At 43.6% G+C, this 12479-nt stretch overlaps 2 protein-coding genes across 3 annotated transcripts; both read right to left on the bottom strand.

Annotated features, from left to right (window-relative positions):
* Positions 1–745: 745 nt before the first annotated feature.
* On the bottom strand, positions 746–3724 carry LOC115177858 (uncharacterized). Of its 2 annotated transcripts, none has more exons than XR_003872518.1 (3): positions 2260–3724; positions 1813–1976; positions 746–1711 (listed from the first exon to the last, which is right to left on the bottom strand). XR_003872518.1 is itself a non-coding variant. In XM_029738851.1 (3 exons), exons 1-2 carry the CDS (start codon positions 3283–3285, stop codon positions 1881–1883), a joined length of 1122 nt encoding a protein of 373 aa, XP_029594711.1. In that variant the 5' UTR covers positions 3286–3724; the 3' UTR covers positions 746–1711. The 2 variants fall into 2 exon arrangements, 1 of the variants encoding a protein (XP_029594711.1); XM_029738851.1 differs by having other exon boundaries at positions 1881–1976.
* A 227-nt stretch (positions 3725–3951) lies between these two features.
* On the bottom strand, positions 3952–11620 carry LOC115177949 (trichohyalin; the record flags this gene model as incomplete). The annotated part of the gene is made up of 4 exons (XM_029738947.1): positions 11382–11620; positions 10093–10936; positions 5583–5795; positions 3952–5424 (listed from the first exon to the last, which is right to left on the bottom strand). Coding segments are annotated over exons 2-4 (2490 nt in total), but the record flags the coding sequence as incomplete, so codon positions are not given.
* Positions 11621–12479: the final 859 nt, after the last annotated feature.

The raw sequence follows: 12479 nt of genomic DNA, 5'->3' as shown, positions 1-12479 counted from the left end.
CAAGGTGCACCTGTGTAATGATCATGCTTTTTAATCAGCTTCTTTATGACAACTGTCAGGTGGATGGATTATCTTGGCAAAGGAGAAAAGCTCACTAACAAGGATGTTAACAAATGTGTGCATATGGAACATTTCCTGGATTTTTTTTTCTTCAGCACTTCACATGTTGCGTTTATGTTTTTGTTCAGTGTACAAATCTAGAAATATTCTGGTGGTAGAATGCAATGACATTCCAGGTGGTAGAATGCAATCAGTGGTGGAAAAACTACCCAATCATCATACTTGAGCAAAAGTAAAGATACCTTAATAGAAAATGACTCAAGTAAAAGTCACCCAGTAAAATACTACTTAAGTAAAAAGTATTTGGTTGTAAATATACCTAAGTATCAAAAGTAAATGTAATTGCTAAAATATACTTAAGTATCAAAAGTAAAAATAATTTCAAATTCCTTTTATGAAGCAAACCAGACAGCACAATGTGTTTTCTTAATTTACGGATAGCCAGGGACACACTCCAATACTCAGGTTGCCAGATCAGAGGCCGTAGAGATGACCAGGGATGTTCTCTTGATGATTGTGTGAGTTGGACCATTTCCTGTCCTGCTAGGTATTCAAAATGTAATGAGTACTTTTTGGTGTCAGGGAAATTGTATTGAGTAAAAATACATTATTTTCTTTACGAATGTGACGAAGTAAAAGTAAAAGTTGTCAAAAATATGTAAATTAAAGTACAGACACTCCCAAAAACAACTCACTCATCGGCCAGTTTATTTGGTACACCACCCCATTTACAAAAATGGATCGCTCTTACAGACAGTGAGTCACGTGGCCGTGACTTGCTATATTAAGCAGGGAGACAGGGATTGAGGCATTCAGTTACTGTTCCATTGAACGTTAGAATGGACAAAACAACTGACCTAAGTGACTTTAAGCATGTTATGATCGTCGGTGCCAGACACTCCTGTATCTCAGAAATGGCCACCTTCCTGGGCTTTTCAAGCACAACAGTGTCTAGAGTTTACCGTGAATGGTGCGACAAACAAAAAAACATCCATTCTGCGGCAGTCCTGTTGGCGAAAACAACTTGTTGATGAGAGGTCAAAAGAGAATGGCAAGAATCGTGCAAGCCAACAGGCGGGCCACAAATAATGACGCAGTACAACAGTGGTGTGCCGAACAGCATCTCAGAACGCACAACTTCTCGATCCTTGTCGGGGATTGGCTATTGCTGCAGACAACCACACCGGGTTCCACTCCTATCAGCTAAAAACAAGAAGCAGCGGCTCCAGTGGGAACATGATCATCAACAATGGACAATCAAGGAGTGGAAAAACATCGCCTGGAGCATGACAGCAAGTTCAGTTTACTTGAGTGGCCTGCTCAGTCCTCAGACCTCAACCCAGTACAGCATCTTTGGGATGAGATGGAATGGGCTGTTCGCAGCATGAATGTATTGCCGTTCAATCTGCAGCAACTGCGTGATGCCATCACGTCAGCATGAACCAGCATCCCTGTGGAACGTTTCAGACAACTTGTAGAATGCCCCGAAAAATTCTGGCTGTTCTGGAGGAAAAGGAGGATCCGACCCGGTGTGTACCTAATAAACTGGCCGGTTAGTGTATATTAGATAAAGAGAATGTTAGCCAACGGATGTCCACAGGGTCTGGATGGGTCAGCAGCAGGTTCGAAGGGGAGGCGAGCTCATGACGCACTGTGAAGATCAGCAGAAAAGAAGAAGACTTGAGATGAATGATGTCATTGCGTAAGTGTCACAAATAAAATATTCTCTAGGTATTATTAGTGACATCTTACTTTTTAAGGTGTGATATGAACACACATTCATTGACATGAAACAGATGTTGTATTTCAAGCTGTTTTACCTACAACAGCCGCCCTTTCAGGTTATGTTGGGGCTTCTGTTGGGCTTCATTTAAATGCGTTGATTTCTGCTTCATCTTCAGGTTGAACTCGCCAAGCTGGGAAAAAACAACTGAATTATTGTCTTTAAAAAGGCTTTGTCATATTGATATATTAAATCATCACTATTTAATTAATAGAAAATCAAGAGGGACATATATCAAGGTTTTGGTGTTTCTGCCACTGTCTGGGGATGAAATGTATTAACATTTAGAACAGACGCAGACATGCATTCTTCATAGCCAATAGTGGACATCACAAGTTAGTGAAGTACCTTCATAGCAAAGACAGTACTTTGATTCTTTAGAGCAAATGTAGTCTCAAACTCTAAATGTCACAAACCTTTTTCTTTAATTTCTCCTTCATCTCTTCGTCTGTCTTTTTCTGCTCGATCTCCCAGTCAGGCTTTTTCTCAGCCTCTGGTTCAGAGAGGGCAAATAGGTCCGTTGCAGCCACATTCGCCACAGAGTCTGCAAACAGTCTCTGCCATTCTGTCAATGATTTGTCCTCCGCTTCTGGCTCCGTCTTGGGCTCTGGTTCAGAGGGGACCTCAAGGCCTTTTGCAACTGCTTCTGCCAAACGCAGTTTCCACTTTGTCATATAGGCTCTGTTTCTCATGGATAAACCTTGGTTGAATATACCTCCTTTTTCTTCCAGTGTTTTCCCTTTTCTCCATTTTCTATTCGGGAATCCTGTTCTAGAGGGTGCCCCAGAATCCTTTGTAGCCACCGGAGGGACCACTAAATGCCGTTTCTCACCTTCTATGACTGCATCTCCTTCTGGCACTTTCTTTGTACCTGGCTCAGAGGGGGGCTCCTTGGCAGCCACCTGAGGAGTTTCTTTAAGCTGTCTCAATTCTTGTAGATTATTGCGATTCCTCAAATTAATCCTATAGCGTTGCCTCTTTAGTTGCATTTTTATACTCAACTGGTTTAGTCTGGCAGGCTTTGAGTCTTGGTTTCTGCTGGGATGGACAAGTCTGGGCCACACAGTCTCTATGTCCTGTTCAGGGATGTTCATGGATGGGTCTGGGTCCTGCACTTGTACATCCATGTTTGTGAACTGGGGGTTTCCAGTGGCCTGTGTGTATGTCTGGAAAAACGTTTCTGAAGTGCCATTATAGTAATAAGGTGGGCAGTTGGGGTACAGTGGATAGGGGGGGCACTGTACCAGGGGGCACGGGGGCACTGTACCAGGGCCACTGGTACAGTGGGGCAGGGGCACTGTACCAGGGGGCACGGTACCAGGGAACACAGTACCAGGGAACACGGTACCAGGGGGAAAACCACACCCTGGAGGGAAGGCGCTGGCGTATTGGCTGCTGTGGTATGCCATGTACTGAGAGTACTGCACTGAGTCGGTTGCCATCAAAGATGCATGAGGGTGTGTAGGATCGTTGGAGTACGGGTAAAGCCCCAGGAAGCTTTCCTTGTCCCCATCCCAGTCTTTGTCTCGCTCCCACCATCTCTCTCTGTCCTTGTCTCTCTCAGATCTGTCTCCATCACCATCTTTCTCTGATCCGTCTCTGGTACTAGATAGTGTATTTCTGTCTCTCTCAGATCTTCTCCTGTCCCACTCTCTGTCCCCGTCTCTAGTACTAGGGCATATTTTCCTTTCTGTCTCCCACCATCTATATCTATCCAGCTCTCTGGTACTAGAGTGTCTGTCTCTCTCTCGGTTTCGCTCAGATCTGCCCCCATCTCTCTCTCGGTCCTGGTCTCTGGCGCTAGAGCGTCTGTCTCTGTCTCTCTCAGATCTGCCCCCGTATCTCTCAGATCTGCCCCAGTCTCTGTCTCTCTCTCTGTCCTGGTCTCTGGTGCTAGAGCGTCTGTCTCTGTCTCTCTCAGATCTGCCCCCGTCTCTCTCTCTGTCCTGGTCTCTGGTGCTAGAGCGTATGTCTCTGTCTCTCTTAGATCTGCCCCCGTCTCTCTCTCTGTCCTGGTCTCTAGTGCTAGAGCGTCTGTCTCTCTCAGATCTGCCCCCGTCTCTCTCTCTGTCTTGGTCTCTGGTGCTAGAGCGTCTGTCTCTGTCTCTCTTAGATCTGCCCCTGTCTCTCTCTCTGTCCTGGTCTCTGGTGCTAGAGCGTCTATCTCTGTCTCTCTCAGATCTGCCCCTGTCTCTCTCTCTGTCCTGGTCTCTGGTGCTAGAGCGTTTGTATTCTGTAGTCCACCGATGGCAAGGGGGGCTGGAGTTGGAGCTATCTGATAACAAGGAAATACTGTGACATTTACTTGAGCATGCTCTCTCCTCTTTATCTTTCCCTTTCTCGCTCTCCTCTTTCTCCTTCTGTTTATCTTTCTCGCTCTCCTCTTCCTCCTTATCTTTCTCGCTCTCCTCTTCCTCCTTATCTTTCTCGCTCTCCTCTTCCTCCTTATCTTTCTCGCTCTCCTCTTCCTCCTTATCTTTCTCGTTCTCCTCTTCCTCCTTATCTTTCTCGCTCTCCTCTTTATCCTTCTTGCTCTCCTCTTTGTCCTTCTTGCTCTCCTCTTTGTCCTTCTTGCTCTCCTCTTTGTCCTTCTTGCTCTCCTCTTTGTCCTTCTTGCTCTCCTCTTTGTCCTTCTTGCTTTCCTCTTTGTCCTTCTTGCCCTCCTCTTTGTCCTTCTTGCTCTCCTCTTTGTCCTTCTTGCTCTCCTCTTTCTCAACCTCCCACACGCTTTCTTTCTTGCCCCCCTTCTTCTCCAGGTCTCTCTTCTTCCCATACAGCCTCTCCTGGATCCTGTCGTTCAGTCGGCCCAACTCCTCCTCCCCCAGATCCATCCCAATAGGCTGCAGCAGGCTCTGGATCAGTCCGTACTTCTGCTCATCCTCAGGCCTCATTTTCCTCTTCTCCTCCAGCTGTGGAGACATGGACTTATGCCTCTCTTTCCTCTTCTCCTCAACAGGTGGAGACTTGGACTTATGCCTTCCTTCCCTCTTCTCCTCAACAGGTGGAGACTTGGACTTATGCCTCTCTTTCCTCTTCTCCTCAACAGGTGGAGACTTGGACTTATGCCTTCCTTCCCTCTTCTCCTCAACAGGTGGAGACTTGGACTTATGCCTCCCTTTCCTCTTCTCCTCAACAGGTGGAGACTTGGACTTTTTGTTTTTTGGGCCATCCATTGCCTGGATGAAGCCCAAGCTAAGGCTATGTTGCCCAATCTCTTCTCCTCCACTTTGTAAGAGACTGCGGTCCTGTTGCAGAACGCAACCTGCTGGGACCACTTCACGCAACAGATCCCCAAGCGGATTGGGCTGAACCCCGAGTAGTGTGGGCTGACCCGAGAGTATATTGAACCAACCTGGCGGGAGCTCATCAAACCGGGAGCGCCTTTTGCGAGAGGGCACCTTCCTCTGACTCTTAGAGGTGGTCTCGAGCTGGCCATCAAGTGGAGGCGGCTGACCTTGTGGCAGCTCCTCTCCCATAGAGGGTAAATCCTTGAAATTGTTGACAATCTTTGAGAGCCTGTCGATGTCCACCCCTTTGTTGAGGACATTGAGGAAGTACTGGAAGCCCTTGGCTGCTTTGTCCTGAACAATGGGATAAGGGACCAAACATGAGGAAATATCAACAAATAACCATCCACTGCAACAGCTATATACATTTTAAGTGTGTATGCTGGTCCGCTTCCTTAAGAGTGAGGGGACTCAAAACACAATTGATCCCAGATATGCTACATAGTACATACCTCCTTATTCACCGTGGGATTGCGTCGCTGCTCCAATAAAGCCTCCACTTTGAGTTTCAGAGGATGCTCCTCTTCATGGACGTCCAGGGTAAGGTTGCCCTTCATTATGCTGTCTTTGTGCAGGATGGATTCGTTCATCCTCTCCACAAAGCTTTTGACCACTTTGGGCGGATAGAGAACAAGCTTGGGAGGGACCTGCTGGTTGGCAGCCTCCTGGAGTAAATTGAGGAAAATATTGAATGTACCAGTACCAGAGAATTAAACAAACTATTCTGACCAAAAAGAAAAACATTTGATTTTGAAACCATTCAATTTTGAGATGGGGGTGAAATACAAAGTTGTGCTATATATTCATTGGCTATGTCATAGATCATTTGTAAATGATAACTATTGATACATTACTAGCTCTAACACTCAATCTGCAAAAATGACAAGTTAATTAGTGGATTATGCTGATTTCGGAACCATAAAACATTGTCCCCCATAATCTGCCATGTGGATGCCTAGTCTCCCTTACAGCCAGATCAGGTGCCTACATAGTACACACACCATAGACATACAGTGCCTTCGGAAAGTATTCAGACCCCTTGACTTCCTCCAAATTTTGTTACGTTACAGCCTTATTCCAAAATTGGCAAAAAATATATAATCCTCAGCAATCTACACAGACAATACCGCATACAAATCTGAAATACCTCATTTACATAAGTATTCAGACGCTTTGCTATGAGACTCAAAATTGAGCTCAGGTGTATCCTGTTTCCATTGATCATCCTTGAGATGTTTCTACAACTTGATTGGAGTCCAGCTGTGGTAAATTCAATTGAATGGACATGATTTGGAAAGGCACACAACTGTCCCACAGTTGACAGTGCATGTCACAGCAAAAACCAAACCATGATGTTGAAGGAATTGTCTGTAGAGCTACGAGACAGATCTGGGGAAGGGTAACAAAACATTTTTGCAGCACTGAAGGTCCCCAGGAATACAGTGCCGTCCATCATTCTTAAATAGAAGTTTGCAACCACCAAGACGTTTCCTAGAGTTGGCCGCGAGGCCAGACTGAGCAATCGTGGGAGAAGGGCCTTGGTCAGGGAGGTGACCACGATGGTCACTCTGACAGACCTCTAGAGTCTCTGTGGAGATGGGAGAAACTTCCACTAATCAGGCTTTTGTGGCAGACTGGCCAGATGGAAGCCACTCCTCAGTAAAAGGTACATGACAGCCCACTTGGAGTTTGCCAAAAGACACCTAAAGAAACAAGATTCTCTGGTTTGATGAAACCAAGATTGAACTCTTTGGTCTGAATGCCAAGCGTCACGTCTGGAGGAAACCTGGCACCATCCCTATGGTGAAGCATGGCGGTGGCAGCATCATGCTGTGGGGATGTTTTTCAGTGGCAGGGACTGGGAGACTAGTCAGGATCGAGGGAAAGATGACTGGCGCAAAGTACAGAGAGAGCCTTGATGAAAACCTGCTCCAGAGCGCTCAGGACCTCAGACTGGGACAAAGGTTCACCTTCCAACAGAACAACAACCCTAAACACACAGCCAAGACAACGCAGGAGTGGCTTCGGGACAAGTCTTTGAATGTCCTTGTATGGCCCAGTCAGAGCCCGGACTTGAACATCTCTGGAGAGACATGAAAATAGCTGTGCAGCAATGCTCCCCATCCAACCTGACAGAGCTTGAGAGGATCTGCAGAGAAGAATGGGAGAAACTCCCCAAATACAGGTGTGCCAAGCTTGTAGAGTCAGACCCATGAAGACTTGAGGCTGTAATCGCAGCCAAAGGTGCTTCAACAAAGTACTGAGTAAAAGGTCTGAATACTTATGTAAATGTGATTTCAGGTTTTTTTTTATGATAAATTAGCAAAAATGCCTAAACCTGTTTTTGCTTTGTCCTCTTGGGGTATTGTGTGTAGATTGATGAGGAGAAAATTGATTTAATAATTTTTAGAATCAGACTAATGTAACAAAATTTGGGGTCTGAATACTTTCCGAAGGCACCGTATATAATTTACACACACACAGCTCCAGCTCAGAGAGGCCCAGCTTATGAGCTAAATCAGAAGCATATTTGAATTCAGAATGGAAAATGTATGTGTTTATGCAACAAATGTGAATGTATCAAAACAAATCTATTAATCTCTAATCAAACCGAATCGTTTCAAACTAAAACGTATCGTATCAGAGCCCATGTATCTAGATTAGAGGTCGACCGATTATGATTTTTCACCGCCGATACCGATTACTGGAGGACCAAAAAAAGCCGCTACCGATTAATCTGACGATTTTTTTTACATGTATTTATTTATTTGTAATAATGACAATTACAACAATACTGAATGAACACTTTTAGTGTAACTTAATATAATACATCAATACAATCAATTTAGCCTCAAATAAATAATGAAACATGTTCAATTTGGTTTAAATAATGCAAAAACAAAGTGTTGGAGAAGAAAGTAAAAATGCAATATGTGCCATGTAAAAAAGCTAACGTTTAAGTTCTTTGCTCAGAACATGAGAACATATGAAAGCTGGTGGTTCCTTTTAACATGAGTCTTCAATATTCCCAGGTAAGAAGATTTAGGTTGTAGTTATTATAGGACTATTTCTCTCTATACCATTTGTATTTCATATACCTTTGACTATTGGATGTTCTTATAGGCACTTCAGTATTGCCAGTGTAACAGTATAGCTTCTGTCCCTCTCCTCACCCCTACCTGGACTTGAACCAGGAACACATCGACAACAGTTACCCTCAAAGCATCGTTACCCATCGCTCCACAAATGCCGCAGCCCTTGCAGAGCAAGGGGAACAACTACTTCAAGGTCTCAGAGCGAGTGACGTCACCGATTGAAACGCTATTAGCGCGCACCCCGCTAACTAGCTCGGGAGTTGATAGGCTTGAAGTCATAAACAGCTCAATGCTTGAAGCACAGCGAAGAGCTGCTGGCAAACGCACGAAAGTGCTGTTTGAATGAATGCTTACGAGTCTGCTGCTGCCTACCACCGCTCAGTCAGACTGCTCTATCAAATATCAAATCATATACTTAATTATAACATAATAACACATAACACAAGCCTTTGGTCATTAATATGGTCAAATCCGGAAACTATCATTTAGAAAACAAAACGTTTATTCTTTCAGTGAAATACGGAACCGTTCCATATTTTATCTAACGGGTGGCATCCATAAGTATAAATATTCCTGTTACATTGCACAACCTTCAATGTTATGTCATAATTACGTAAAATTCTGGCAAATTAGTTCACAACGAGCCAGGCGGCCAAACTGTTGCATATACCCTGACTCTGCGTGCAATGAACGCAAGAAAAGTGACACAATTTCCCTAGTTTAATATTGCGTGCTACCCTGGATTTCTTTGAACTAAATATGCAGGTTTAATAAAATACACTTCTGTGTATTGATTTTAAGAAAGGCATTGATGTTTATGGTTAGGTACATTCGTGCAACGATTGTGCTTTTTTCGCAAATGCGCTTTTGTTAAATTATCGCCCGTTTGGCGAAGTTGGCTGTCTTTGTTAGGAAGAAAGTCTTCACACAGTTCGCAACGAGCCAGGTGGCCCAAACTGCTGCATATACCCTGACTCTGTTGCACAGAACGCAAGAGAAGTGACACAATTTCCCTAGTTAAAATAAATTAATGTTAGCAGGCAATATTAACTAAATATGCAGGTTTAAAAATATATACTTGTGTATTGATTTTAAGAAAGGCATTGATGTTTATAGTTAGGTACACATTGGTGCAACGACAGTGATTTTTTTGCGAATGCGCTTGTTAAATCACCCATTTGGCGAAGTAGGCTGTGATTCAATGATAAATTAACAGGCACCGCATCGATTATATTCAACGCAGGACAAGCTAGATAAACTAGTAATATCATCAACCATGTGTAGTTAACAAGTGATTATGTTAAGATTGATTGTTTTTTAGAAGATATATTTAATACTAGCTAGCAACTTACCTTGGCTCCTTGCTGCACTCGCATAACAGGTAGTCAGCCTGCCACGCAGTCTCCTCGTGGAGTGCAATGTAATCGGTCATAATCGGTGTCCAAAAATGCGGTTCACCGATTGTTATGAAAACTTGAAATCGGCCCTAATTAATCGGTCGACCTCTAATCTAGATACATATCGAATCGTCTTGAAAGGGAAAGATGCACATCCCTATTGTATTTATGTATATGTGGTGAAGTTGTACTGTTGAGTTTGTGATGTAAGACAAATATCCTGAAAGGGACACACAAAGAATTATGATGTATGATGCTGATCAAGCCTACGTTGTCCCTGAATACTGATCTAAGGTCAGTTTAGTATTTTTACCTCTAAATAGTTAATGGGACAGGTTTATGGGTAACTGATTCTAGATCTTCACTTGGGGGTTATTCTACTGCCTCTCAGTCTATGTAATGGAACAGAACAGTGCATCAAACATCAGGAAATAAATCTATTCATCAATACAGATGTAACAAGCACATACCTTTGAGCGACATTCATTGGTCCATGCCCGCTTTCTCAAAATGTTATTCACCCTCTCTTTAAGAGTAACATCCTTATTGGAAACATTTTTTGTTAACATTTCAAGGTCCTTGTCCTTCGTCTTCTGTTTACGAATGGCCTTTGATTCAGGTCCAACCAATTCCATAGCAAGAGCAGCTTTTTTGCGGGCAATCTGTTTCTCTATGATCTCCAGCTCCATCCTCTTACGAAGGAGCTCCCGGTCCTCCACACTGAGCTCCACAGGATCTCCATCAACGTCCCCATCTGTGTCTGGGGAGAAGGGAGCACCGCTACCCCTCAATGAGTCCTCGCTCCAGTCTCCGGAAGATGGGTCCATGATGTAGCTCATATCAGAGGAAGTACCATACTCCTCCCAACCTTCTCTAGTCCTCCTCATGCTGGAGTATTCACTGTAGGGCTCTCTGGCCATAGCCTGGCCGTTGTCTCTCGTCTCAAGGTCATCGTCCCATTGCCCTGAGCTCGGTTCTCCATACTCCCTCCTCTGACTGCATGTCTCTGGTTCTTCATACACCCTCCACTGACTGCATGTCTCTGGTTCTTCATACACCATCCACTGACTGCATCTCTCTGGTTCTTCATACTCCCTCCTCTGACTGCATCTCTCTGGTTCTTCATACTCCCTCCTCTGACTGCATCTCTCTGGTTCTTCATACTCCCTCTGACTGCATCTCTCTGGTTCTTCATACTCCCTCCTCTGACTGCATATCTCTGGTTCTCCATACTCCCTCTGGTGACTGTGCCTCTCTGGATACATTGGGTACATTCTGCCAAGGTGCCTGAGCTGAACTGATACTCCAGGTTCACTGCAGAGAATAAAATGGTGGTGAACTGTACTGTGTGTCTGGGTGACATCTATATAACACTAACGTTAAGCATGTGATGAATATAAACATGTTTGTCGTTGATTATGCTATATTGGATGTTCTTTGCCCAGATATGCATGTTCAAGGCAAGACATAAGGACTCAAAGTAATTAACAGGCTTCTAACAAACAAGTTCCAATATATAGGTAGCTAAATTTGACTTATATAATGCTAACCTGCTTGTAAGATATTGTTTTGAATGTCAGCTGAAATGTGCTAGTTAGTCATCTAATTTTCAGAGCAGGCCCGCATATAGCTTGCTAGCTAAATATTGTAAGACGTAAGCATGCCAGGTAGGGGAATATAGACAAATATATAAAATAGCCAAATCTAAAGTCACGTCGCCACTTAAAAGGTTCAAGCGTCGAAAGTAATAATTGTTTACCTCCAGTCTGCGCTAATGCTACCTTCGCGCAGGCCTTTGTGTTCTCCGTCTCGTTCTGGAGCTTGAGGGTTCAGATAACTTGCACGTACACAATCAGAGTCTGAAAAATCGAAGTGCTTTGACTTGGAAATACTATTGTATATTGTTCAATTGTTAGAACGGCAACTGATCAAACAATAAACTCGTTTCCAGGCCCCTACTTCGAATTAAATCATTTCAGCTTCATAGGATCAAAAATCCAACACTGCCACCAATAGGGCAGAATGCGAAATTGCATGGGATTTTCTAATACAAAACCAATGGAAGTTGTCCCTGAAAAGGAATGTGAAGCTCAATGCGTTGAAGTTACTTTGAAATATGATACACTACACACTTACAATATTAGACAGAATATTTTATTCAATTACATATTTACAAAGTGAAAGATGATCTATAGAAATAGGATGGCTGACTGAACCGGGGAATGAAACAAGGGCAGTTCTTACTTTTAACTATCAGGCATGAGAACTTACAAACATAATGCCATCATTAGTCTTTTCATCACATTGATACACATGTACTATGTCTAAGGCCAGGTGTTTTTCCTGACCCCATGACCAGACCAAGTAAACTCCACGCCCCTTATTTGGTTTATAACAGGCGAATTGTCTCTGGCAGCCAAATACTCCATCTAAATTGAGGTACGGTTCTAGAAACATAAAGCCATCTACTTTCATATGCAAAATATACATTTACTCTAGTGTTATATAAGCAATAAGGCCAGAGGATGAGTGGGATATGGTCAATATACCACAGCTAAGGACTTCTCTTATGTACGACGCAACACGGAGTGCCTGGACACAGCCCTTAGAAGTGGTATATTGGCCATAATCACAAACCCCAGAGGAGCCTTATTGCAATTATAAACTGGTTACCAACGTAATTAGAGCAGTAAAACTAAATGTTTAGTCATACCTGTGGTATACGGTCTGATATACCATGGCTTTCAGCCAATCAGAATTCAGGCCTCAAACCACCCAGTTTATAAAACCGGTTTTAACAGTTGCAGCCGACAGTATTTTTCAGTGATGAGTTTGTGGCGTCCATCATCCGTTTACA

The sequence above is a fragment of the Salmo trutta genome, chromosome 38, assembly GCF_901001165.1.
Source record: "Salmo trutta chromosome 38, fSalTru1.1, whole genome shotgun sequence".
Classification (NCBI taxonomy): domain Eukaryota; kingdom Metazoa; phylum Chordata; class Actinopteri; order Salmoniformes; family Salmonidae; genus Salmo; species Salmo trutta.
The sequence above is the reverse complement of the archived record's forward strand: the minus strand, read 5'-3'. Positions and strand labels throughout refer to the sequence as shown.